We start from the raw sequence: 27,808 nt of genomic DNA on the forward strand, positions 1-27,808 counted from the left end.
AAGCTCTTTGAGTGGAGTGCCCAGAAAAGCACTATATAATTGTAAGCAATGATTATAATTATTATTATTAATTCCCTGTTGTGCTTATGGGTATAACCAGCCAAGGGAGGAGAAAAAAAGATGAATATTATCTTGTCTTGAGAAAACGCGATCCTGAAGACGTGCTGACTGAGAAAGTCAGCAGGGCGAGGGAGCAGAAAGAGTGGAGGAAGGAGGAAAGCGCGCGATGGAAAAACTCAACAACGCAGGCTCAGCTCAGCTTGGTTCATGACACAGAGAGCCGGGTTCTCAAGAATGGGACGTCAGGCTGGGGGTGTGAGGAATTTCTCCACGTAACTGCATAAGTAATGGCTCACGCAGGTCCTGCTCATCAGAGAAGGGCAGGAGTGGCTGCTCGTGCGAATTCGGGAGAGGGCGGCCCGGACGGGGCAGTGCATCTGTGCAAGAGGGCACTGCGGGGCACACGCCAGGGAGATGTCCTTTTAAAAAAGGTCGAAAAGATTGATCTGTGGTCCCCAATCCGAACCTTACAAAGCAGTTTTGGGGGGGGGGGGCAGGTGAGCAGGGTGATGTGGCCAGCAGCCATAACACCCTGCAACTCACCACTGGCAGCCCACTGGAGCTCAGCAGGTGTGAGCCTGGTCAGTACCTGGATGGGAGACCTCCTGGGAAAAACTAAGGCTGCTGCTGGAATAGGTGTTAGTGGGGCCAGCAGGGGGCGCTCACCCTGCGGTCCATGTGGGTCCTAATGCCCCAGTATAGTGACGGGGACACTATACTGTAAAACAGGCGCTGTCCTTCGGATGAGATGTAAAACCGATGTCCTGACTCTCTGCGGTCATTAAAAATCCCAGGGCGTTTCTCGAAAAGAGTAGGGGTGTAACCCCGGCGTCCTGGCCACATTTCCCATTGGCCCTTACCCATCATGGCCCCCTAATAATCCCCATCTATGAATTGGCTTCATTACTCTGCTCTCCTCCCCACTGATAGCTGATGTGTGGTGAGCGTTCTGGCGCACTATGGCTGCCGTCGCATCATCCAGGTGGGGCTGCACATTGGTGGTGGTGGAGGGGAGTCCCCATTACCTGTAAAGCGCTTTGAGTGGAGTGTCCAGAAAAGCGCTATATAAGTGTAAGCAATTATTATTATTACCTGTGCCTGTGACAGTATGAGGTCACCCGCGGCTCTTGCCCCAGCGCTGTCAGGGGGACAAGTACGGTGCGGTAACACCACTGTGCCCAGGCCGCCGTGCCCTGTAGTTCTGACCCCTGCCCCGTCTACCCCAGCAAGGCACAGATTCGTGCGTGTGTGTGGAGACTGCAGGGCCCTACGGGAGAGCCAGGCGGTTAGCGGTGTCAGCTTTTTTTAAGCTACCTTTTAGCTAGGACAGGGGATAAATGGCTCTCTCTAGATAGAAGTACAGATCGTCTGCATTTACAATTACAGAAGCCATGTGATTCGAGAGAGATCCGTCTTCCCCCCTTTTTCATTTTCCCTTGGTATGACAAGGCCACAGAACACAAAACCAGCTCCTGCCACCAGCACAGGTACTGCTCCTATTAATATTCCTGATACACAAGCTGCTGCCGCGACTGATGATGATGAAGATGAAGAAAGGCTCAACTAAGTGATGTCGATACAGATTATCTTGGTTTTCATTCCCGACCAAACTTCAGATGTGTTCAATTGAAACTAGGAGAGGCACGAATGGAATCTTGTGCAAGAATTGTAGAACTAAATCTTAAATTTTTAGCCATCTTCGGCAGCTGGAAGATGCTCAGAAAGAGCTTGACCTTTTCTAAACAAACAGGAAAAAAAAAGGGCCGTCTGTCCGACGGAGCGCTCAACGTTGCCTCACGTCGCTTCCGCTCTCTACCTTCTTCAAGGTGCGAGAGCCGCCTCCCCGCAGCTGATTGGCGGAGAACGAGCCGGGCGCTCTGATTGGGCCCCGGGCCTGTCAGTCAGGCGCCTCGGCGCGAGGCGGCCCGTACTTCAGCGCAGGTAAGGGCGTCTCACTGACAGAGGGAGGGTTTTGGAGTCACGGCGCACCTGGATTTGACAAAGGATTGAAAGAGGCAATAGAGGAGTAACGAAGGACTCGTTAGCGTGTGCGTATGTTTTGCTTTCAATTGTTGTAAAAACAAAAAATAGGAAAGTTGTTGCTCATTTCTCCCGGAGAGCTATGGCTAGTTTAGGACTGGCTATTAACGTGCCGAACACGGAGGAAAACGCCGTCTTTACCCAGCTGAAGCCCGTGAGGATGTCGGGGGGGGACGGCAGTGAGGAGCCACCCGTGTTTGAGGAAGTCAAGCCGGCGGCGAGGATCGCGGCGAGCCCCCTGGAGCTCGCGCAGGTACGGCCGGGGGCTCCCCTCGCACGAGCTCTCCGGGGCGGCGGGAGGTGGGGCGCGAGATCTGGTGCTGGGGGGGGTCACGCATCTCCCTTCGACAGCCGTCACGTGCAAGAAGCCTAACCCCGAGACGAGTGATTAACTTTTAAATTTCTGCCGAGCTTTGTACAGATGTGGTTGTGTTGCGGATGATCTGCTGGGTACAGCTGTTTATATATGAAAGATCTGGAGCAGACATAATGGGGTGCGGATATGGGTATTGATACGGAGAGCTGTTTTTTTTTATTATTTGTAGCCATAAAAGTACATTATTTTCCGTTCTATAATATCCAGTAACGAATCCAAACCAAGTGGAACTAAGATTCTTTATTAAAGAGAAATCTTGAGTCGTAACCATTGACGTGTATTCTTTAATATAAAGCGTTGCGTAAAAGTGACTTGTTAAAACACGCTGTTGATGAGCGCTTAGCACAGCTCCGTTTGGCTGTACCAACTGCGCTGGCTCTTCGGATCATGTTACTAGTCTCCCTCGGCTGAAGCCTTCATTCCAGGGCAGGCTTGTAGTTCCACAACTGGAGGAGTCTTCAGGGTCCTTAATCCTCCGCTGTCAAAGACACGTCAGGCTTCACCGTCCCGAAAGTCTTTTCTCGGACGACGGAGAGACGCCGGCACTGTCGTGTTGTCCCCCGATTCGCCTCATTTTAACGACAACAAAACGTGTCACCCGCCTTTAAAGAAGCGGGAGGGTATTCCTTAAATTCAGGAGATACCAGAGGAAAATCTCCCATTGTAACCGTACTCGTGTCTAGCTTAATAATGGTATCGTAGTATGTATGTAAACACATTGATCTGTTTTTTTTTTTGTCCTGTTTGGTAAATGACGTTTAAATTAACGGAATTTGGGCTCGATCAGGGGACAAGGCTGTTCCCCGTCAATCTCGCTCAACGCCTGACCCTTTCCAAAGTTTTTTTATTATTAAAGGGCGTTTCGTGATCGCTGTGGGTTGCCCCAGTCGGGAGCGGGCTTGTCGCGGTAGCAGCCCGGGAAGAGGCTCTTTAAAAGCGCGGGTCGGCAAGGCTGGTGCCCTTGCAGGTGCAGAGGTGTTTGCACACAAATAGAGAGGTTGGAATCGCTAAGGTGCTGGAATGCAAACGAGTTCTTAACTCCCCGTTAGTGCCGTTTTATTGGGAGGGTTCACTTAACGTCCAGTTAAGGGCCCTTTTCCCTAGTATTTATATTTTTTTGCTGCGTTACCTTCGGTTAATGTTTAACAAAAAAGTCATTAAAGGCGTCCCACGCCCGTCAATTGTCTTGGCGTTTCTCAGTATCGGGTCTTATCAAGGTAGCCTCTTTAAGTGTCTTGAGATTGCGTGGAGGGGGGGCATTGAAATTCGCAAACGACAAATTACAACCCCCAAGACGCTTTATGAATTAATGGATTATGTAAATATACGGCATGCGGGATATTAAATAGAGTGTTGCCTTAGACATACTGTGCACAGACTTTTCTGTACACCTCGGAACTCGCAGCCACAGGCTCGTATGAGCCCCAGTGTGCCATGTTTTACCGTCTCCGAAGGAATCCTGGGAGAGACGCGTTATAATAATTTAATAATTATTATGCGTTTTCCCTATCATTACAAGGGAAGACGACCTGACTTTAGAACAACTCTTTCAATTATAACCTTAATTTGGTGTGTACGTTGGTACCCTTATAACCGCGTTTGTGTGACTATCTGTGACGATTAGATAGTGATGATCATCTAGACTTAGCCAAAAGGACTTCTGAATGCAAAACTACTGAACGTTAAGCACCTACTTTCCACTAGAAAGAATTACTTAGAGAAGTTACTTACATTCCACGGTAACGCAGGTATTGGTTGGATTTGTATGTGTTCGTTTACGGGCTAGGCGGCCTGGGAGTGCAATGTTATTCTTATCTACTCGATAGTCGTGGGGCTTGACCCACTGGTCCTTGTCGTGGTGTGCAGGCAGGCGAGATCCATTCTCACCCCCCGGCCTTCGCTGGCCCCGTCCCCCGCCGTAGAGAGGAGGAGATCCACTCGGACCCCGGCTGGGGAAGATTCCCCTGCGCCCGGGCTCGCCTCCTTTGGCGCCGAGTGGGCCCGATACCGGACTTACCGCCCGGGATACAGGCGGGTTCGGCTCTCGTCTGCTGGACAGCCTCGGCGCCGGCCCCGCACACGGCTGGAGCATGCCCTACTCTAGACATCCTAGGCTGTGCGGTTCGTGGGATCTTTGCTGGGGGGGGGAAACATTTGCTGAGAGAAAATCTGCTTTTTGTTTTTGAGTTTGATTTGTTGATGTTTGAAGGTCTGGAACCTACAAGCACAAAAGACTTAACATTTTTCGTCGCAAAGTTGAAACAATACACGCGCTTTCTTCTCTTCGGTTATGGAAATAGTATGGTCACGACGAGAAACGCACCAGCTAATTCGCTTATCAAGCAGGGGGAATTCTTTATTTAAACAAATAAGAGAGAAAAAAAAGAAAGCGGAGTCGCCCTGAAACGCCCAATAAACGGCAGAGGCCGGTCAGAATGAAGGGCCTGTAACTCCGCCGCGCGGATCCTCTCCAGGGTAGCACTGCGATGCGCCCAGAACCTTAATTGGTCTACCATTATCAGTTCAGCACGGGAGCTGATCTTGAAAGAAAAGCACGTTCATGAGGGGCCAGAAAAGTGTCAGGCTGTACAATCGTGGTGCAGTCGCTTTAAAACATACAGCTCCCCGGGATGTACATTTCAGGAATTATAACATACCTCAGTTATGTACGTACTTCAATAAACTACAGTCGTCGGCGTATGGATTCAAGTCACAGCACAGTCTCCCCGGTGGTTTGAATTCCTGTCGAGGAGCAGTCCGTTCCTGTCCACTCACGTGTTAGGCGGTCCAGTCTCGATCGCTTCAGTCCTAAATCTCTACAGGTGCGCAAAGGACGGTGGCTGGGAACTTTTAAAGTTGATTTTTTTATATTATTGAAGGCTTCATTGTTTGCAGCAAGCATTCACTGAATTCACAGCGTTGTGTTGTGAATCGTACTTGAACTTGCGGGATGTAAGCAGCTTGAAATAAACTTCCTTCGCTTAAATGTTATTTTAAAAAAATTGTACACATTTTGTTAATGATGCAATGTCTCCTTTTGAGTAAGCTTTGAGCTAAGCCTAAAGAAAATCAATTTCCGTATCAACAAATGTCTAAGACGTAAGCCTAGGTCATTTTGGTTTCGTTTAGAATTGGTTTTTTTTTTTAGTTCAAGGCATTATGTTTTTTGTTAAAATTCGATTGCGTATCAGCTTAATATTAATGTCACACTAATACCATAAAGTTCCTTTTTTTGTTTTCACATTAATTGAAACATACTTCACAGTTATTTACGTAAGTAAAGCAGACTTTTGTAATTACAAATTACAAAAATATTTCAAATTTATTTAATTCAAGGATCGTTTTATGCAACACAAGTGAACGTTCATTGAATATGTGTTTGTTTCAGCTGAAGCTGAAAGGCTTAGCATTTATTTTGTAATCAGTTTTGAATTGTCTTTAATTTATAGCAGTATATTTTGGCAAATAAATATTTAATTTAGCCAATCATCTTACTCAGCAGTTGATAGTGATATTCAAGTATACAGAGCAAATATTGACTAGTATTTAACTAAATAATACCCACGTGTTTTTATAGGGGCACACCTTGTGCAAAAGCGTCTTGTTTTCCAAATTTTCCTTCTGATCCTGATTGCTTTCACTCTCTGTCCTCGGTTTACCTCCTGTGTACTCCCGGGCTGTTGACCTTTTGCTTTTAAACAGGCTTGGATTACACTTCTTTTGAAAGTCAACCTTGACCCCTCAAAACTACAGAACTGTCGTCCCATCTCCCTTCCTTCCCCATTTTCTCTCTGATAGCTGAGTGAGACAGACACCAGCTTCTAGTGGGTGGTGCCTCCACCTCGCACTTTTCAGAGCGTGCTGTTTGACCCTCAGAGATGTCTATCTGTTACTGATTCTCATCGCTCAGCAGCTACTTCCTCATCTATGCCTTAAATCTTCTTGATCTTTCTGCCAACTTGCCCCATGCGTATCGCTTTGTTCTTCTGTCAACAGTTTCTGAAATCGGCACTGCTTTCAATTTGTTCTTTGCATATTACACATATGCAGTCTTTAGGCATGACTCACTCTCTCTCCTCTCTGGTGTTCCCCTTGGTTCTGTCCTGGGTCCCTTCCTGTTCTCTGTCTATACCTTCCACCTGGGTCCTCTCATCCCTTCCCTTGGTTTCTTCTATCATGTCCAGGTTTAAGGGGCTAAGATCTTCTTCTTTTCCCACTTCTGATCCCCATTTACCACCCCTGCTTCCTCCTATTGCTCCCACTTGTTTCACAGCTGTCTCCTTCTGGATGCTCTCCCACAAGCGTAAGCTCGGCCTTTTCTAACCTCAACTGCTTCCTTTTTTCCCCTCTCTCCAGACCTCTCCATTTCCTTTCCCTTCGGACTCCACCACCTTTTCCACCTCTGCCTCTGCCAAGGATCTTAGTGTCACCTTCTTGTTTCATAAACATGTCTGGCACACTTCAGTCGCTTCTTCCTGAGCAACTTTTGCAGAATCTACTGTTCTACACACCTTCTATCCCAGATCTGGTACTCTCCTACTGTAACTCCCACTGGATCAGCCCACAGCCCTACCTGTTCTCAGTCTCTTATTGCTTCCTACATCGTCTTCCAACTGACCCTGTACTCCCTCTGTGTTCTTCCACTTCCAGGGCCTGTCTGTGCTTTCCTCACTGCAATCGCAAGATGTGCCTATCATCTCTCAGTTCTCCAGTACAGTCTTCAAACCTCTCGCATTGTTTTTAATTCTCACATGGGTAATGCTATCTGAAACTTGCACTTGCTGAATGTAAACATTGAACACGTACCAGCAGGGTGTTCATGTTACTGCTTTGTAGCCACGCTGTCTGTTTATGCTTAATATTGTTGTAATTCTTAACATTTCACTTCTAACATTGTCGTGCTAGCCTAATGGCCATTTTGTTTTTATTGTATTGCACTTCTGTTATTGTAGCTATTGTACATCCACTTAATGTAAACTTTGCATTTACCAAACTTTGTATTTGTCCTGGGTAGTAATGGTTGTTCTATTTAGGTGGACCTGGATAAGGATCTTTCCTAATCAAATCTTAAAATAATTTTAATGAACTTGGTGCTGTTTTAGCAGAGAAAGGGTATAGATCTTTTTTTGGATGCATTTAAGATCATTCTGATTTTGTTTTTCATTTACAACATGAACATTAACACATTTTTCAAACCTAAACTCTGCCCTCTGCGTCTTTTGTAAGAAAAGGTTAACGTTTGCCTGAAGAAATAATCTTTTCTTTCAAAGGGGAAATGTTGTGCAGTATGCAGTTAGACCTGCTTGGACAGACTGGAGAAGGAATCTTATAGAAACTGGATTTCTGAACCTGTATGGTTTTTTTTCTGGGTGGTGGGGGAGATCTGTAGTGAAATCGTTAGGGATGCACCAAGAGATTAGTTTTCTGTGTTGCTTCTGGCTTTTATGTGGAATTGCATCATTGCTAGGCACAGGAAGTGCTGTCATCTTGTGTTATGCAAGAAGCTGGAAAAGAAGCTATGGAATTATTTCCCGGGAATGTTTCAGAGGTTTGGAGAATGGCCCTCGTTACCCAGCTGTTGTTTTTTGGTACTGGCTGCATTGTGTTTGATCAACTGCATGCACGTTAAGTGTTGGTCATAAAATATCCCAATGATGTGCTGTTTCACCCAGGCCTTTGTCAGTACTGTCCAGCTTCCACCTGTACATTACACGCACTGCATATCTGCCGCTGGCCATGTCCTGACGGGACGGGGACCGATTGGATGAATCCGTACTTGTTATCATGGGCGTTTATTTCTTTTTTTTAGGAGGTTTGAGTTTTAGGCAAGCTTAGAAGAGCTTCTATCTGCTGCTTTTATAGGCCTGCAGCAGAATGTGTGATGTCAGCAGTCTTCTAAAAAAACACCAAACCGAATGTGGCATTTTGGCTTCGGTTCCAAAAGCCCTGCGAAATCCTGTGGGATGATTAAGTGTATATTTTTCCGTTTCCCTGGGCTGCCGGCGTGGAGCGCCTGTGTTGTGCGGGCCTGAAGAGCTGGTGGTTGCTTTTGAAGTGGTTGTGTGACAGAGCAATGTTTTAGCAACGTGGAGATTAATCATGCTGTCAGAAGTTTTTTTGTCTTATCCTATTTTTTTGGGGGGGGTTGAAGTAGAGGGTTTGTACAGAGTGTTTGAATATACTGTATATGGGGGGGAAAAAAGAATCTGAGCCATTTAGTGAGTCACGGTGTATTTGGCTTCCTCCGGCTGCACTGCATGCTGGGTGGAGGTTTTATCTCCGTCATCATGACGACTGTGCTCCTGAACAGTACCCTTGACAGAAGAGGAAGTCCTAGAGTGTCTGTCTTGTCCATCTGGATGTGAGGTTCGTGATATGAGAACACCATCACCATGTGTGATTAACGAGACTTTCGAGTCACTCCACATGTAGGGGACTGTTCCAGACACCAACAGCCCTCTGTGTAAGGTGCAGACTTCTCCTCCCCTTCATCCTGAAAGATGGGTCTGGTTAACAGGGTGGCAATACCAAGGCCTAGAAGGAAGAAGTACGTCTCCAGTGCTATGTACCTTGCACATAATCAGAAAAAAAAGGGATTTCCCTGCTTACAGCAGAGGTAAAGGTTTGTTAACTGTCATGGTGCCGGGCTGCTCTCCCAACTACCCAGGGGTCTTGGAATTTGGCAGTTGTCTTGTCCTACTTACCCATTCTTAACAGAGGGAGTGTTTAGTATTGGCAAGAACAAGAATCTAATTCATTCTTGGATGGCAGCCGTCTTGCTGTCACATCCAGGTTCTTGCATCTATTGGAAATTTCCAGCCAATTAACCCAGGTCTCCCGTCATCCTGGGGCAACCATACACCCAGCCTCCCTATAATTGTGGGGTTCCGTCTGATTGTATTTCAGTTCCTGGCTACCACCCCAAAACCTGAAAACGCAGACCTGCTTCATGTCTGGAGGTGCTTCCAGTTTGGAGTAGAGAACTGCCCCCTGTGTTAAGATGAGGGGGCACCAAGACATTCATCTTGCCCAGAACTGTGCTTGTTCTCTACTCTGCTGAAATAAATCTCGGCATGGCATTAGACCCAAAACAAAATAGCTTTGCTGCATTTACATTTTAAAGAAGATGCAGGTTTGATGTCTTAAAAAGTCGTTGTGCTTTGTGAGGACTAGAACACCTGTTTCTTGGGAGTTACCATCTGTGTGAGGGGCTTTCCCTCAAGTTTCCTCCATTTTCTGACATCCAAACAGAGGACTTTGCAGGGACAGTAGTAAGATCTCCATCGTAGAATGTCTCTGGTGAAGATGTGCTGAAAGCTTGACACGTGATTTTGAGAAGCAACTACAGTCTGACACACTGGGACACAATAGGGAGTCTTCACCAGGCCTTAACTCTCCCTGGCTTTCACTGTGTTACCTAAACTGTGTCTGTGTGGTTCCCATCTATTATCCTCATGGGAGCAGCTCTGATCATCACAGCCGTATAGCTGGGGAGTCCCTATCTCCAAACAAGAAGCTATTTGCTGTGTTTGATTAAAAGGTCTCTAAATATAGGCCACAATCTTGCTGAGCTAATCCAAGAGTTTTCTGCTTGTAACAGCAAGCAGAGAAAGGATATTTACTTACTGCACAGGTTTGCAATCCAGATATAGCTATCCACAGGTCATTGTCTGGCAATCCAGGCTTTTCAGGTGATCTGGCTGACTGTCTTTAAGAGAAGTCCGTACAGGTTTGGCAAGACGGGAACCTTGTGAGTTATTCAGGATAAAATTGCAGGGATAGCTGCGTCTTAAGATGGGGGAATTTCCAAGAAGGTTCATGTCCAGACTCTTACTCATAATATTCATTTAGTTATGCACTTTGGACATTGATAGCGCTGTATCTGTACAGTGTTCCTTTTAATAGATTTTTCACTGTAAATGCCTTGTTTAGCTTGGCAACCCTTTCTAAAAAAAAAAAAATCTCAGTCTCGGTGTTGACTATACAGATAGTGCTGGAATGAACACGGTTTGTTGCAGGTGGACGCCTTTCCACTTTCCCACATCGGCCTTCCTGAAAGGCTCTCATAATGTGGGAGCTTCTTGGCAGAGAGGGATAGCTGTTGGTGCCTGATTTCCCCAGCTCCAAGGTTTACAGCTCGCTGGCAGATATCCTTCACTGAAGATTCGTGTCTTAATATTGCTTTTGTTGGATAATTGGCCTCTGTTCCTCTGGCTTTTAGTGCTTAAAGCCAAAACACATGAACTGATGCTTATCTCCTTTCTCAGAAGTCGTAAACACCAGAGTGGTTTCAAAGGTTTTTATTTTCACTGTCTCGGGATGATCTGTGTGAGTTATTTGGTTATGGCTACAATTACAGACGAACAGGGTGACAGTCATGGTTGGGGAGGTGAATCTCACCTTATTAATGCAAGAGGGGAAGGAATTGGAGGAGCTCTCTTTATGACACTACAGCCTTATAGCCTGCACAGCAATGAAAAATGAAGATGTAGATGTGTGCCGAAATATTGAAATGTCAAGATCAGTTGTAAAAGGTGATTCGGTTTGTTGGAGTTGAGGTGCTAACCTCAATACCCTGACCGAATTCCACTCTGGGGTTGTTTGATCTGGCCTGCCTGAAGTTCCCCCTTAATTCAATGTGCTGTTCGGTCCACACTTCATTGTTGGATCACGTGGGTCCCCTCCTACATACTTAAAGTGCTTTGGCATCCTTTCAGGTGGAAAGCACTATAAAAATGCAAGCGGTTTTTCGATCATTACCTATATTGCCATCTGTAATCTTTATTTTCCCTTGTCCAGTGCCTTACTAATTATTTTCTTATTTAATCATTCTTATCTTGTTGTAAGTAATTGAAGAGTGGGAGTGTTCCTCATTAACAGCCCTAGATTCTGCCTTCACCCAGAGCAGCGTTTGTTTTTATTGTATGATTTTCACTCTGGTTGGTTATCTTTTGTTGTGTTGCATGACAGGGAGGCTGTAAATGTGTAGAACTCATTAACCCAGGGAAACTGCAGGCAAGGTTTGGGTGTGGAGCCTGAGGGGCTTCAGGCCCGCACACAACAGGCCATCCAAGACGGAGGGGCAGGCGACAGGAGAGCAGGCATGAGATCCTGCAGCGGTTCCCAGCCCTGGCCCTGGAGGAACACCATGTGTTCCGTCTGAGCTCTGAATCATAGGCCAGTGGGATTCAGTTTGGTCTTAAGTCTGCATCAGTTTGACGAGCTTGCTCGGGTGTGGTTGCCTGAAAGGAAATCAACCGGGCCCCTGCAGAAGGAAAAAGCTCTCATTCTGGGAGGTTCCGATAGTGCCATTCCCACCTGTGTCTGTCTATCACAAATTACCCGTCAGAAATAACCGTGAGCTGAGGAGAGCCCGAGTGAAGCTGTGGAAGACAAAGCGGATGGAAACTGTCCTCCTGGGGTCAGGTATTTCCGATACTCGGGACTGTCTGAAGACGCATGTGTAGACTTTTATTCAACAAGCAGGCAGGTCAGATAATGGGGGACTACAGTCCCAGTTTCTTAGACCAGTCGGTTATAATTGTTTTTGTTACTGAAATTCTAACAAACTACGCATGAAATCTCGAACTTTGTGAAGGAATGGTGTGGTGGCCATGATGTCACAAACCATTGGCTCTCGCCACGGGCAAGAGCAGGAGTTCACAAGAATTGACGTAAAACCGCCCTTCCTGCTCACTAGTCACTGTAGTGACTAATGTCACGCCACGTACGAGCAAATAAGCACAACAGACATTTCACTGCAGAAATGTTCCAACGTGATCTGCGTGCAGAGTTAATATTTAAGTTGCATTTGTCAGCAAAACCATCTTGGAAGTCGAGAGCAATATTTCTATTGGATTTAAAGAGACCTACACAAGCCGGCTTGTGACAGTGTCACGGTGCTGCTTCACCTCACTGGGAGTTTTTGTTGCCTCATTCTGAAGTGCAGGATATGGGGCTGTACAGACCTGGAAATGTCTTCCTTTTTGTGATCTGAAGTAGAGGTTTTACACGTTACTGTGTTCATTTGACTTTCTCTGTGGTTTGAAATGCGATCATCAATGCCAATTCTTTCTAACCCAGAAATATAAAAACAGCGCTGCCGGTCCCCTTTAAGTTGCCAGTTAACGCTGGAGATTTAGTGCTCTGCTAGAATGAAAACCAGCAGACGTAATTCCTCCAGGACCAGAGTTGGGAGTCACTGTAATATTAGATCATACCTGAGATCACCCCACATTATTTCCTGCGGGGTATCCTACATTGGATCTCGCCCGAGTGTTGTCATTGCACACAGGAGTGTTCTTGTGTTCTACTTGATGTGAAGTTGGTAAAAATATGCAAGAAGATTTCTGGGTCATGGTCTTGTGTGTTTTGCTTTATAACCTCCAAGGTAAGGTGAAAGTGCTAATGTTACTTCACTTAATTGTGAAGTACAGTTTGCCACACCCTACGAACATGCATTCTCTTGACCTGAAGTGGAATACCCAGAAAAGCTCAGATAGATCAATTGATGTGCTGTTGTCTTGACTCAGCGTTTTTGGAGAATTTACAAATGCAGCTGGTTCTGTGATTAGCAGAAATGAGGTAGCTTGGTTTTTTGCCTGGATAATAAGAGGTTACAGCTGGTATCCAAACCACATGGCTTCACAACAGCCCCTGGCAAGGCAGTGAATGAGTCTTATTGCATGAACTGCCCTTAGCTATGAAGCTCAAATGCCACGGAGAGCTTTTTTTCCTGTGTGTTTGAGCTGCTTTGCAGTGACTGGTGAGGTGGCGCCTTGCAATATGAAAAACAAAACAGGAGTGTCTGCATCTCACTTACACCATCGTTTCTAATGGAAGGAGCCCCCATTTCTTGGGAGAACGTTCACTCTGACTGGATTTCACTGGACTGAGAGCAGTATCTGCCTGTGATGCAAATGCAACAACAAGAGTCAAAGAGTCTCACAGAGTCATTAAAAGCAGAACCCGCTCGATGATGCAAAATATAGTATGCCATTTGCTGATTTTTGTTTTTTGTGGTCACTGCATACATTATGTAGATTTGTAGGGATCTGCCACACCCTTGCTCGCAACGTGCTAGCTGAAGTCGCACATGAAGACAGCTGTCCGTGGTCCTGTCTCAGGCCCAGTGAGAAGCGAGATGGTTCGGTTCCAGGACAACAGTACTAATTCTGGGGCGCGTAGGTTTCTGTGGCAGCCAGGCCCTGGACTTGATGCGTGTTTTCAGGCTGGTTTGTAGTGACCGGTGAGGAGGAGCCTTGCACTTTGGAGAGCAAAAGATGTGTCTGCATCCCACTCACTCCATTGTTTCTGATGGAAGGTGCCACCTTTTCTTTGGAGCAGCCACTGCATTATTCACCTTAACACCTAGAAAGGTTCTGCGGCACACCTGCTCTAAAGTTAAAGTGACTACATCTTTATTGACATTAAAAACATGGATGTTTTTGGAGCGTAATTTTGCGGGCGTTGGCCATTGTGTTTCACTTACACTAGAGATTACCACAGGGATAGTAATGCTTGCGTGCATCAGTTTGAATGGGTGCCAGGGCTGTTCAGGCCAGAACTTTGGTCAGGTTTGTAGCCTGAGCAGCCCAGGGCTCACTGGATGCTCTGTGTGGGCGTGCTTAACTCCCTCTTATAGATGGCGTGCTTTGGAACTGCTGTTTTGTGGCACAGCTGTCAGGGCAAACTTGCCTGCAGCTCTTTATCTTATTTTCATAGTTGTTTTTATTTGGGAGCGAAGCCAGGTGAGAGAATGCCTGTTCTGTGATGCAGTCCAACCAAGATCATGTACTACATTTACATCCACATGCGCATGAAGTATGGGGCACGCTAAGCATTGAGAGATTTCAGGGAGACTGTAAGAGTTTCTCTTGTCACCTGGCCTATGTGTAAAGGGGTAGAGAAAAGCACCTTGGTGGTCGAAATCAGTCCCTTTCGATCTTCTCTTCTTCTGGAACTGGTCAGGAAGAAATTGGGTCTCCCTTCAGTGACCACTTCCTAGTTGGAGCAGAAAAGCGGGTAACCCAGTGCCCCATGTCATTTTTCACTTTCCATTCTGGTCCATAGAGAAAGCATTCTGAAGAGCTGGCCTAGGGCGCTGTGGTTGCCCTGGAGAACCCTGGGAATGGAGATTGAGGCGCAGCAGGGGCTGGTTCTACCCGAACAGCTTCCCCTTGCCTCTCCTCTCTGGCTCCCAGCTGAGGCAAAGGCATTTCTGTGGGGGTCTTGTCTTTTCCCTGAATGGCCACTCACACACGCGCTTCTTCCTGCTCCTTCTGCACACAGACTGCCAAGCGCAGAGAACCGGCACAACTGTTGGTCAAGGACGTGGTGCACTCGGTGCAGATTAGAGCCCTAACCCCGAAGGACTTCCCTGCTGCGGCTTCCAGGCGTCTCCCGTTTTTAATGGGAATTATCCGCCAGGGGAACAGCATTCAGATCTCGTTGTTCTGCATTGCCATTGCGGTGAGATTGAATGAGATCCAAACCTGAAACCCTTCCACAGACGTGGTCCTTCGTTTGGCAGTCAATTCTGCTGCTCTGCACGGTTATATGAACAACTCTTAGCTGTTATCAACACGGTATCGGAGAGTCCTGCGTATCTGGGGAGGTGGGGAGGCAAGAAATCTTTAAGGCCTTAAGAAGTCAGTTTTTTTATTGCGCCTCTCTTCTTCTCACTAGGTGCGATCGGAGCTGGATAAATACCTGCCCCACAGCGCCCCACCCCAGGTCCCCTCCGTGATGGACAAGAAGTACCGGCGGGAGAGTGCCTCGGTGGTGGACGAGTACTTCTCCACGGAGAAGCCAGCTCCCTACAGCGTCAACATCAACGTCATCCTGCCGAACACCACACACCTGCGCACAGGCCTGTACCGCCCCACCAAGCCCATAAAGACGGAACCCGGGGTCGACCCTCCGACCTCCATGCAGACCCTCCCCGACTTCACCTCGGTGTTCAGCGTCCCACAGACTGTCAATAACCTCTTCATCAAGCAGGACATGTCTGCTGATGACCTCCACATTGGGCCCCAGCAGCCTCAGGTTTACCAGCTGCCTGTGGGCAGCAATGACATCACAATGCCCCTGTCCGGCAGCCAGTCGGGGAGCAGCAGCGGCACGACCATGCACACGCTCAACAGCGTCACCATGACAACCGGAGTCGGTGGCACCATCAAGTCCTTCCAGCATCCCCTGAGGACCCAGGGTGGCTTTGTCATGCCTGACCAGTTCTACCAGGCCCAGCCTCTGAGCCTTCCCCCCTCGCCCCCGAATTCACAGCCTGGGAGCCCTGAAAACCAGGCAGAGCTCATCAACACCATCTCCCCGCCTCCCCCCTACCAACCCAGGCTCAAGATGATGCCGGGCCACTCCCAGATGCACTCCCAGGTGGTGCTGGTGCCCCAGCACGGGCAAGGGATCTTGAACGGGCCGCGGTACAACCGCCGCAACAATCCCGAGCTGGAGAAGAGGAGGATCCACCACTGTGACTTCCCAGGTAGGCAGGAGAGGAAGAGGAGGAGGGGGCCGAGCAAAGTCGGGATAGAGGAGGTGGTTGGGGAGTAGTGAGGGAAAAGAGGTGCCTGATATTCCTTTTGCTTTTCCCATGTCATGAAGAAACTCACTTGATTTCTTTCACCCTACTGAAATATCTCCACACTGTTCAGCACTTTGATTATCCTGATTTATCATCAGCAGTATTGTGTATTAAGACATCCCGGTGGAGAATCTGCACTCAATGTGTGGTATCAGGATTGACCCGCCTCAAGGCAGTCTGGGAATTGTAGTGCAGAGGGTCCCGCTGGGACTTCACTGACTGAGGGGTGCCCTGAACCCCAGAGCAGGCCGCTTTGTGCTGAGCCTGTCCCAGCCAGCGCTGATGTAATCGGCCGGATCACGAGGTTGCTGCTGTCAGTGATCCGAGTGAAGGACTCTTTTTTCTTTTGTTTTTTTTTCCTTTTAATTCTTTGCTTTCTTTTTTTCTTGCAGGGTGCACCAAAGTTTACACCAAGAGTTCTCACTTGAAAGCACATCAAAGGACACACACAGGTAAGAAAGAGAGAGCTGAGCTGCAACTATAACTTGTCACGCAGGGTTGCCACCAATATCATGTTGCTGCACGGATAACAAAGATGAAAAGCAAGGGGGGAGGGGGGATCCGGACTGTCCTCGTGTTGCTCCAGTGGGAGTGGGTAGGTGCGTGAGAGAGTGAGGCGGACGTCCTCGCAAAATACAATGCTCTTTAAGGACCAAAGCAGGAGTGGGAAGAGAAACGGTAGTTTTCGGGGGGGTAGTGTGCGTGGGAGGGGGGAGGGGCTGCTGTAACTCCTGTGGTTGTTTTTCCGACACGCCTGCATGTCCGCACAAGCCCGTAAGCCTGCCAGGCAGAGTCCTGCAGATGCAAAGAGGCTCAGGACCTGGACCTGGAAAAACCTGCTCTTCCTGACATTCCTTCAGCAGGCCTGGGCCGGGGGGGAGGAGAGGGAGGGGGGGATGTGTCATATGAGCATAAGCCTATTCAGTCCATCTAGGTCGTTGGGTTGCCTGTAGCTAATTGATCCCAGGATCTCATCCAGGCGATTCTTGAATTAAGCCAGGGCGTTGGCTTTCACAACATGGCCGGGCAGCTTTTCCCCAGATTCCCACAACACTTTGTCTATCCGAGAGACTCTTGTTATTGTTAAGTGCACTTCCATTTAGTTTCCATTTGTGTGCTCTGGTTTATGTTTCACTTTTCATTCTGAAGAACCCTACGGGTTGATTCTGTCAAAGTCTCAGGACTTCTGAGTATTTGAATTGAAGTCGCTTCATAGTCTTTTCTGTTCAGGACTAAAAAGGATTCTCTTCTTTTAGCCTGTTACTGTAGATCATTACTTCTCTGCAGCGTTTAGGTAATCCTCTAATATTGGTATCATCTGTGAAACTGAATAGTTTGCTCTTCTATACCTGAATCTGGATCACCACTATAAATGAAGAAGAGCAGTGGTCCTAATATAGACCATGTGGTACTCCTCTAATTACATCACTCCAGTCTGAGGCTTCACCCTATATCTGTACCTTCTTTTATGTGTATTAACCAGTTCCTAAGTGCATGCATTACCCTGAAAGCCTCCTACCTGTTATCTTAGAATTAATCTTTTATGAAGACCTTTCAAAAGCCTTCTATAAATAAACCATATCATGTTCTCTGTTTGTATCCATGACCACTGTTGCTTGTTCAAGGAACTCTGATTGATTGACTTATGGGATACGTTGTTTTTTTAACTTCTTTAAGATATTTTCGGAAAATATCTTTGGCTTGTTTCCTCTCTGCTCTTTCCATATCTGTCCTGTCTGATTCTTCTTTCGAACTGGGTCTCATTCCTTAATACTTACTGCTACTTTCCCGAAGTTGTAAAGGTTTTGTTTGGGACTCTGTATCGGTTCAGTTACAAAATGAACTTCAAAGCATACTCGTATTACAATCGCGGTTTCATGTGATGGGTCCAGATCTTCCTGGGCTCTCTGATCAGCTGTCTCCTTGGAAGCTTGGACTGAAGCTGTGATTTAAAGGAAGGAACAGGATTTCTTGTTAGTCTTACAAAATCGCACCACCCTCAGAAAGCACGTTCTCATTTCTTTACTGCTCTTGTCATTTATGCCCCACCCCGCTGTCCCTTCCCCTTTCAGCCCGTTTGCTTGTGACAGTGTTTAGTGACATCACCCTGAATTTTATTTGCCTGGCAAGCATAACGGTGTGTTGTGGTTTCTGATGATATAACATCCCTCTGGGCCTTAAGATTCACCGAAGGTTTTTAACTCTTTCAAGCACGTTGATGTATCCAAAAAAGCGATTCTTGTCTGTGGTCATATGTTCCAGGCATGGAATGTTTTCTGGTTATCACATGCTTGTCGTTAAAAGAATTGTTTGGCATCCAAGATGTGTAGTGTGCCCAGCTCTTCTGGGTGTAAGAGTCATTGTGTGGGCTCCCTGAGCATGGCGCTGTCGGCGCTGCCTCGTTTTTGTAAACGACTTTCAGGACGCCCGTCTCCTGAGCGACTGCGTTGCAGGCGGCTCACTGGGCATTCTTCCGAACCACGCAGCGTGAGTGTCCCGGTCAGAGCGCTCCCGGAGCGAGAGAGAGGTCATCCAGCCCTGCTTCTCCCAGGGCAGGCCAGGGAGGGGATGAGGTGGGAAGCGGAGAGACGGGCAGAAGGCTGAGCTAAGAATGGAAGAGAGAGAAGAGGCTTTGAAAGACGGGGGGGGTAAACTGTGGATAAGTGTGGCATTTTGACCTTGGAACTTGAGTCTGCAGTGGGCCCGATTTAAGAGGGCTAATGTGACAGATCTATGAGGCTGCGAAACAATGTTTTTTTTCCCCGCAGTCCAAACCTTCAACAAGATGGGGTGAACGAGGTTGTTTTACCAAGGGGGTGGGGGGGAATTTCATCTCCATAAACTTTACCCTGTGATCACACCCTGCAGGTATATGAGGAATGCGATATTTCATAGCTCTTTTGAAGCACAGGAATGTCAAGTGTCCCCTCCCAGCATATTTATAGAGCAGCAGTGAGAACTTGCAGCCCAGCACGCTGATTAACCACTAGATAATGAGGCTCAGGAAAGCCTGAGGCAGTTCTTGAAGATGAAAACAACAGAATGTCAAAAACACATTTCGCTGCTTTGCTGTTTATTTTTACACATGCACACGCCCCAGTATAAAGGAATGTTTTGGCTTTGTCTACGAGCTGGTCTTTGAAAGCTCACGCCCAGAACGAGGGGTGCTACACTTGAAAACAATTAGAGGCGTTTTAAAGAGGTGCTTTGCTTAACTGAGCAACAGCATGTCCTTATTCCAGAAGGGCCCTTAATTGCAAGCAGGTGTTTTAAAACTATTGTTAAAGCAGAGGCAGCTGAATAATAGGATATGGAAAGGTGAGCTAATTGTTTCTCTAATTTTGGAAGGTATGGTAGCAAAGTCCCTATACTGTAAACACTGTAAAACTAAAATTAAAACTGTTTTAGTAAGCTAGAACATTCCTTACTCTAGATATTAAAGAAGGAACATCTCAGATCGCATGAGTAAGATCTGAGTTGTGGCTCAGCTTGACTTCCCAAGTTTGTTTTGCTCATTTTGTTTCTCTCAAACCTTTTGGCAACATTCTGTGTGTGCGTGTGTGTACACAACTGATCTATGTATCTGACTGCAATGCTTTGCACTCCCTTTGCAAACAGAAATGTCCAATGAAAGCCTGAGAAACATAAAAGATGTTGGAGCACTATAGTTGATGAGCTTTCTGAAAGCAAACAGGCCTACTGTATTGTGTGCACATGCTCAGTAAAGCTGGAGTTAAGTAGCAATAAAGGTACATTAATGGCCTTTTCAGAGTTTTACAAAGGGCTGGGCCACACAAATCACTCACTCACTGTCAGCTATAAAATATTAATATCCCTTCAAGAATGGTAAGTGCTCCATAAACTGCCTCTGTCCGCTGCTCACAAGAGAAGCAAGTACTGTTTAATATTTACATTTTTTTAAAAAGTATATATTTATGAAGAGTTGCACAACATTCCACCTTACTAAATACCTGTAAATCAGTGCAGTGCTGTTGTTAGTCTGGCAGTAAGCAGCCACAGAGACTGCCGATAAGAGCTCTTTGCAGGTTGCAACTCAGTGAGGCATCAGGTAATGAAATTGTCACCCTGGAGAGGCTGGCGGGGGCATTTGATCCTGTGTCAACTCCTTAGGGGAGTTAAAAACAAGTTTGTTTTTTCTGCCTTTGAGTGCTACCTTATCTGCAGGCTGTTTGCTGTGGGTCTGATAAGCTCCAGCAGGTGAGGCAATACCACTGACCCTTCCAACGCCAGCGCTAAATCAAACACACCTGCCCGGGCCCCCTTCCCCAAACATGGGAGAGTGGGGGGCTGAAAAAGGTGAACCCTACCTTATTCCACCCCCCCCCCCACCACCACTGCTTTCTGCCCCCGCTGCCCCCTCCTCCTGTCTGACACAGAGCAGCTTTCCCAGATGAAACCTGGGTCCTCGCCTGAGTTTTGATTGGCCGTGGACACTGTACTTGTGCTCTGCGTGCCCGCCAGTGGAGGAGCGCCGTGTGGGATTTTGCTGTGATGCCCGGGGGGGCGTTCCTTCAGATGTGGCCCCCGGGATCTGTTTGTATACAGCTGTGGCCAGATGTTCTCCTCGTGTTGTGCTCATAGGGAGGGTTTTCTGAAGTTAAAACTTAAGGTAGCCTTTAATAACTGTTAGGCACAGAAATCGGAGGTGCTCTGTTGTTTTGTGGTGCTGCTTTGGGATTGTGGAAAAACGAGCCAGGGAGTCAGGGGGTCTGGGACTGATGTGTGGAGCGCTCATGGCAGGGAGAGGGGTGCTATACGGGGCATGTAGGCAGCAAGGTCCTCAACAGACTGATCGGTCAGTAATCTGATGCTGTTGCTGCCCAGTCAAACCTGAAATTCCAGTTGCCTGTTCCTCGGGGAGAGCCATGGAGAAAGCCCGCAGGACAGGCTGGGATTCGGCCCCACAGCCTCCCTCCCCCCACGACAGGAAATCTTGCGGGAAATCTGAGCCCGTCCCCCCCACCCGAGCAGTGTCCCAGAGGCTTCCTCGACTTTCCTGGGATGGCTGTACGTGTCTCCATGTCTTTCAACTTTTGAAACATTGCATTGCACATGGGAGGGGTGAATTCCAGGCCTGCAGGAGGGGTACTACAGTATCTCTACAGGCCTTCACTTCACTTCAGCTCTGTTCTGTAGCGGTGAAGTATTGGCTTATCTGCACCAATTGAACCACTTCTCCCAGCTCTTCGGGTGCTGTTGAAGACCTGTAGGATTGATTAGCTGGGTTTAAGACCTGTAGATACACCACCCCTCCTGGACCACGATAAGACACCCCAGATTTGCAATATTGCGTGTTAGTGGGACGTATAAAATGTATCATTTTATTACAGGCTTTAAACCTAGCAGTACTTTCTCTGGCTGTTGTGCATGATACTTCAATCCATATATATAGATTTGTTTTAATATGCACCTCCGGAGAGAGGTTAGTTGGCTCGAGGGGAAAAACGTCTCCCCCTGTGACTTCCTGGGTCATTGCGATGCCAGTGAGGGATACTGCTCAGCTGCTGCACTCGGCCCTGAGCCTCCTGAAGGTCGGTTGTCGGCCCTGAAGCGTGTGGCAGGACAAATGGTGCAGGGGGCAGGCGGGTCAGAGGAGCTGGTCTGCCCTCCCTCTCTCTCCGCACTGTGTGGGGGACAGGGGTCCCCGCTGTGAGCTGGGGTGTCAAGACACAGGTGCAGCTTAGGCAGAAGAAAGTCGGTGATTCCTCAGGTTCCTCTGTGTCTGTTTTCTCATTCTCTCTCTTCTCCTTACACTGCCTGGCAGTGGATTTCCACATGGCATGGTGCCCTGGTATTCCAGTAAGGGTTGAGTCAGTCTTGAAGACGGGTAGGCAGGGCTGGCCCATGGCACGCGTGTCGGTCGAGGTGTGGAATCCCAGGTTTCGCCTTCTTCCATCTCCGCGTCTCCGTTCCTATTTTCATTTTCGAAACACGGAACCCCCTGGCCTCGCTGAGCCCTCACACTGGGCCGTTAACCACAGAGCCGGGAGCTTATTTGTGTCCTATAGCGCTGTTCGTTAGCGCTTCATCTGCAGTTGATAATGTGCCTTTGCACACTTCCCTGTCAGGACTGCTGTTAGTATTGGCACAGCACGTGTTCCCACAGCCCATGGGTGTATGAAGCGTGTTAAGTGGGGATTTTAAGGTGACAAATAAGGAAGGATCGAAGGATCCTTATCCTTCCTTATCCTTCTTTCGATCCTACCAGAAGGATCTGGTAGGATCGAAAGAACCAGGATCAGCATGTGGGCCTGGAGGTGGGCCAGGCTGGTCTTGATTGCTGAGCCTCCTCCCAATCCCTGTCAGTGGGCCGGTACCCAGGCAGGCCAGGGCTCTCGGGGAGAGCAGAGGCTGTGAGCCCTGAGCTCTAGACTCGGTGTGCTTGTGTGTGGTCTGGCACCTGTGGTATGAGGGACAGGTAGCTACCTGTGCTGGGCCCGCTCCTTGGCTGAATAATAGCCTCTGTAGACTCTTGAGCTCTCTGCTTGGAAAATCAGAATCCTGGCTGAGAAGCAAAACGTAGCTGTGCCTATTCCTTTATCCCTTTCTCCTGACTCTTATTTTCTCTGCTGTCTTTCTGTGGTCTCTCTCTGATGCCGGCATTGGCTGCTCCGCTGCAGTTCAGAATTTGCTCAGTGCACATTCTGCCTGTGTTCTGCCAGCTCGTTTCCCCCAAGCAGTGTGACTTGCACTAATTACAGATTATTGTGCATCGTTTTAATCGTTCCACTGACTTCTTTTGTTTACACAAGAAAATTTGCTAAATTGCCCTCTCAGCCACAAGCATGTACCTGTTTAATTTCTACGTGATTTGGCAAACAGCAGAGCCCGATACTGTAATACTCCGTTTACCAGCGTTAATCAGCGTTAGAAGTGAACTTTGTGTAGCTGGACTGATACTGCAGTAGATCAAACAGCCTGGAGTGGGTGGTGACCATAATTCATAACGTGACTGTAAAGAACAGGAAATGGCGATAAAAATAAAGGAATAAAAAGTGGATTAAAAGCCACATTCTGTTGTGCTCTGGCGTTCATAGAATCCAATTTGCCTATGTACCTATGCAAAACCTCCCCCCCCCTTTCCCCAATTAGACTCCTAATTTCAAGTGTTGAAATTAAAGGAGACCCTGATTTTCCCCTCTTGGGTAGTATACAAGGGTTAACGTTTATCCAAATTCAAAGTACGTTTTTTTTCCAGTCCTCTCTTTCGTGCAGCTGGTTTTCAAACACCGCCTTGGAGAAGTCTTCCAGGTTTTCCCCCCACTCGAGCTCTGGGGCGCTTTCCTCTGCGTCGTCTTCTGGGCCGGGCTGCTGTCCTGCGTGACCCGCGCGTCTCCGCCTGCGTGTGTGGGCCCCGGCGCTGGTCGTGGTTTCCGTTTTCGGGGCCCCCGGGCTTCAGCTGAGCTGCCGGGCGCGTGCGTGAGGGAGGCTCGTTCGATCCCGAGCGCGCGCGCCCCTGTTTGACCCCCCCGTCTCTCTCTCTCTCTGTCTGTCTGTCTGTCTGTGTTCCAGGGGAGAAGCCGTACCGCTGTGGCTGGGAGGGCTGTGACTGGCGGTTCGCGCGCTCGGACGAGCTGACGCGGCACTACCGCAAGCACACGGGCGCCAAGCCCTTCAAGTGCCTGTCCTGCGGCCGCTGCTTCTCGCGCTCCGACCACCTGGCCCTGCACATGAAGCGCCACCAGAACTAGGGGGCGCCACCCACCCCCCCCGTCTGACTGACTGACTCTTCCTCTGCAGCCCTCTTCCCCTGCTTTCAAAGTTGTTTTTTTCCCTTTTTTTTATAAATATATATAATAAGATCAAAATCTTCTGTACATACAGATTTAGAACGTGCTGCCAAGAAACATAAGCGTAAGAAAGTGTGGCTCTTCCAGATGGCATTTGCATGCTTATATATCAGTACTATACTTATATATATCGGTAAATGCATATAATTGTGTGTGTGTGTGTATGTGTGCGTGCACATTTGTAAAGATGCAAGTTTGCAAAGAATGTATCTCGCTGTACTTGACTTCAGATTTTTTACAGTTAACAGGAAGGTTTAAGGCAATGACCATTTAATGATAATTTTAACAATTATTTATTCCCACCTTCACGCCTGTGCCCTGTCTCTCTTCCGCACTAAAGCACGCAAACCGCACGAGCGTCTCGGCCAGGTCCCGAGATCTCCTCCTCTCTCACCCCTGCAGTCCCCACCCTTCTCTAAAACGGTCGGGTCTTTTTGTTCTTCCAGTGCAACAGACAAAATGGCTCCAGCCCCCCCCATTCTGGAACCTGTATTGTGAGAAAAGCACATCTGCGTGGCATGGACAGTGCCCAGTCAGTCAGGTTTTTCAGGTCTCGTCTGCAGCGGAAGAAAAGACGTTAATGGTCTGGATTGGTTGAGTTAAGCTCAGCGCTAGCTCTGTCTGGTATGTAAGACCTACGGTGGAGTTCAGATTTGATACAGATCCCCGAGGGCTTCACTTTCACTTCACTGTTGTTCAAAAATTCCAAAGCTCTCGATGTGGAGAGAGAGAGAGGAGGGGAGTCTTGTCCACCCGTCTTTTGTTTATTTAAAAAAACATGGGAGCCAATTTAGCATCCGTAGCGGAGAGCTTAGAGATTGAGGTCCAGGTTATGGAGGGAGTTGTCTCCCACCAGGCGCAAGGGCACTCGGTCTGGCTCCCCATTCGCGCTTGGGGATGTGGGGGTGTCTCTCCCCCCCCGGAAGTGGCTTGGCTCTGGAACACCAGTGGGGACCGAAGGTCTGCTCTGGTGAAGAGTGTGGCAGGGGCTGCCCGTGCCTAGAAGGTGTATCTCAGTCACTGTGGGGGTGGAAAACGAGCCAGGAGGACTCGGTGTGATAGGGGAGCCACAGTCTGCACGTGTGCAACTGCTCCAGGGATTTTTTTCTGGGACCGCAGGGGCCAGCTTTCCCCAGGCCTCCTGGAAATCCAAGCGCTTCTATGACCGAATATAGGCTTCTTATTGGATTGTCTCCTTCTTTTCCCGTTCTGTGTTGACACTGTGTGGACGGGCAGTGTGGCGCTCAAGCACTCTGTGGAATAATGTGCCCTGCAGGGGCCTGAGCTCAGCCTACTGAACATCTCTCCGGCAACGTGGAGTTCTCACCTGGGGATGGAAAACTGACGATGTAGTTAGTGTCCTGCTCAAATGGTTTTGTCTTAAATACCTACAGGGCAAGTGGTTAATTTCAGATTGAGAGATATACTCATCTGTCTCGGATAGATGCCACGAAAATAGTTCATTTGGAACGGGAAAAGTTTCTCCACCCCAGAGCTCACTCATTGTCCCAAAGCGTGGTGCTGAACCCAGCACAGGTTGAGCAATGTTTAGTTTGGGTGAGGACAAGGCTCTGCAGATTCATAGCACTTACTGGATTAACAGGCTGTAAACAGCACATCCCCAGGGACAGTTAAGACAGGGGAGCAGACAGTAATGAAGTCTTTGCTTCCAGACAAATTGCCTGTATTTCTTTCTCACAGATAAGAAGTTTGTTGACTTTCCATGTTGTGTTGTCCACTGAGAGCCAGCTGCGCTCTGTTGAAGGTTTACTCTGGGCAGCAATAGTGTAGGAGTGGAGAGTTCAGGTGCCACTGAGCTGCACAGCAGCTGGTGGCTATTGCTCCCTTATTTAGGTCAGTGACTGATCTAAATTGAGTAATTGTTTAATTGAATGAGTTTAATTGATGAATGTGACTTAATTTGTCCAGCTGAGCCGTGCCACCTTAGGGCTTCAGCCACAGAGGTTTTTAAATTGCCGTCTGTTGCCTGCAGGACTGTGGTTCTCTGGGACCTGGGATCATCTGTGGTCGGTTGGTCTTACTGGGGCTTGCTGTGTTGTCCGAGAGGGGAGCTGGCATTCATGTGGGCCGTCTCTCTCTGCCTCTGGAGCTGCAGCTTGAGGGCAGTTAATATGGGCATGTCACTGGCTGTCTGCACAGAGGATCTAATGTTTGTCAGGGTAACAGATGTGCCCGTGTGATCATTCTAGTGCATGCCAACCTAATGCACCCCGACTGCAAATAGGATCCTAAATGCTACATTTAAAAAAAAAATTCTAATGCACATCTCATTTCTCTATTGTTTGGTACCAGCACTAACTCCTAGAACCAGAGTACTGAGTCAGTATTGCGACAACCATGACAAACAAAGGCAGTTGTGTCCCCGAGTCTGCAAATACAGCAAGCTGACATTTCTGCTCCAAGTGCCAAAGCAATTCCTTAACCTGCTTGCAGGCTACCAGAGCATGAGGCAGGTGTTTAAAGCAGGTCCCCGAGCGCTTCGCTGGAGGAAGGTTTGCTCTACAGTATTGTTGTTGCTCAGTGGATCGGAGTACAAGTCCAGCGCAGCATGACTGTGCACTCCTGCTGGCTAGGGAGTGTGACTGGGAGTCGAGCATGAAGCTCGGCCAGCTCCTTGCAGAGTGCCTGTGCTCTGCAGCTCGGGTGGCGCTGACTAAGCCTCAGAAAAGTGTACAAAAAACACTTTTTTTTTTAACATGATTTTAGAACGTTCTTCATCGGGGTTCCCAAAACCGTTAAACGGCGATTCTTTGCAGAAGTCTTCCCTGTGGCTCGGCTACTCTGTTTCAAAATGGGTGTAAATAATAAAATGTGTTAAGGAATGCCCTTTTAAAAGGGCAGCACTGTACTTGCCGGGATACTGGCCCTGTCAAAGGTTTTTGCAGCTGTGGGGCAGCGCAGTAATATTCCATTGTAAAGTTCTCAAAATCTCCTGGAGGAGCTCCTGTTTCTCCAAGTGAGAAATCTTCCCTGGGGATTCTAATTAGCTGAGGAATCTTTTTTTTTTTAAAGAGTTCATCAACATCTGATCCGATAGTGGTGGACACACACCTGTCATTTAAGAGGGCTGTTACACCTGTCTGGTTGGATTGTGTTAAACACTCCTATTCCTTCCCTTTTAACACAGGAGCTATCAAAGTCTCTGTAAATATTGTAGTTTTAGATGAAGAAGAGAGATGTAAATATTTTTTTCCCATTTGATGAACGAATGTCAATATTGAACAAAAAAGGGGGATTTTCTTTTAGTTTTTTGAAGGGTGGCAGATTATTTTTTAAACGTTTCTTAAATTGATACATGGTATTATGTATTTTTGATAAATGAAAAACAAATCAAGTTCTGTAAAAATAATTATATGGTGAACAACTTTTGTATTTCTTTTTGAGACTGCAAAATAAAAACTTGTATAGAAAAAGTACAATAATAAAGTGTTTATAGACTTCAGCATTTGGCTGGTGTGTTTTGTCAATGGAGATTAAATGGAAATTTAAGAAATTGGTTTTGAGCGTCATTAACAAGCGATTAGTAAGTTGGGACATATAGACTGACACGTTGAGGGACCACAGTGCTTGCTTGCTTAAACTGTGCGATTAGTGAGCGATGTCGATTTCATTTGCTTATTATCATCATGATACTCTTTTATCATAATTTTGGTCTGCCTCTATTGTCTGCTAAAACACAGTGTACAGACACGCACACAAGCCCACATATGCACGTTCACATCTGTTGTGAAACCTCTGACATACCTTGGGCTGTAAAATAAGCTCATTTGCTCATAAAGCAAATTATACCTGAAACTCTCAGGGCAGAGTTATAAAAATCTGTTTCCCTTTGTCCTTCAGGCGAACTGGAATTGGATTTCAAGGCAGCAACCTTGGACAGGACAACTATTCATAAAGACA

The 27,808-nt window shown here is 47.5% G+C and overlaps 1 protein-coding gene and 1 long non-coding RNA gene across 4 annotated transcripts; both read left to right on the plus strand.

The window, feature by feature from the left end:
- Positions 1–2,002: 2,002 nt before the first annotated feature.
- klf5l (Kruppel like factor 5 like) lies at positions 2,003–27,350 on the plus strand. 3 transcript variants are annotated; one of them, XM_088597072.1, is made up of 4 exons: positions 2,003–2,353; positions 15,164–15,977; positions 16,469–16,528; positions 23,610–27,350. In XM_088597072.1, the coding sequence occupies exons 1-4, from the start codon at positions 2,183–2,185 to the stop codon at positions 23,786–23,788; spliced, it is 1,224 nt and encodes a 407-aa protein (XP_088453198.1). In that variant the 5' UTR covers positions 2,003–2,182; the 3' UTR covers positions 23,789–27,350. The 3 variants fall into 3 exon arrangements, with proteins under 3 accessions (XP_088453198.1, XP_088453199.1, XP_088453200.1); XM_088597073.1 differs by having other exon boundaries at positions 2,006–2,108; XM_088597074.1 differs by lacking the exon at positions 2,003–2,353 and adding an exon at positions 4,732–5,298.
- On the plus strand, positions 16,537–23,082 carry LOC148653957 (uncharacterized). The gene is made up of 2 exons (XR_015924892.1): positions 16,537–21,118; positions 21,203–23,082. It is a non-coding gene; the product is annotated as an uncharacterized LOC148653957 (long non-coding RNA).
- Positions 27,351–27,808: the final 458 nt, after the last annotated feature.

The sequence above is a fragment of the Lepisosteus platostomus genome, chromosome 10 (genome assembly GCF_059453375.1).
Source record: "Lepisosteus platostomus isolate fLepPlt1 chromosome 10, fLepPlt1.hap1, whole genome shotgun sequence".
NCBI classification, from domain to species: Eukaryota; Metazoa; Chordata; class Actinopteri; order Semionotiformes; family Lepisosteidae; genus Lepisosteus; species Lepisosteus platostomus.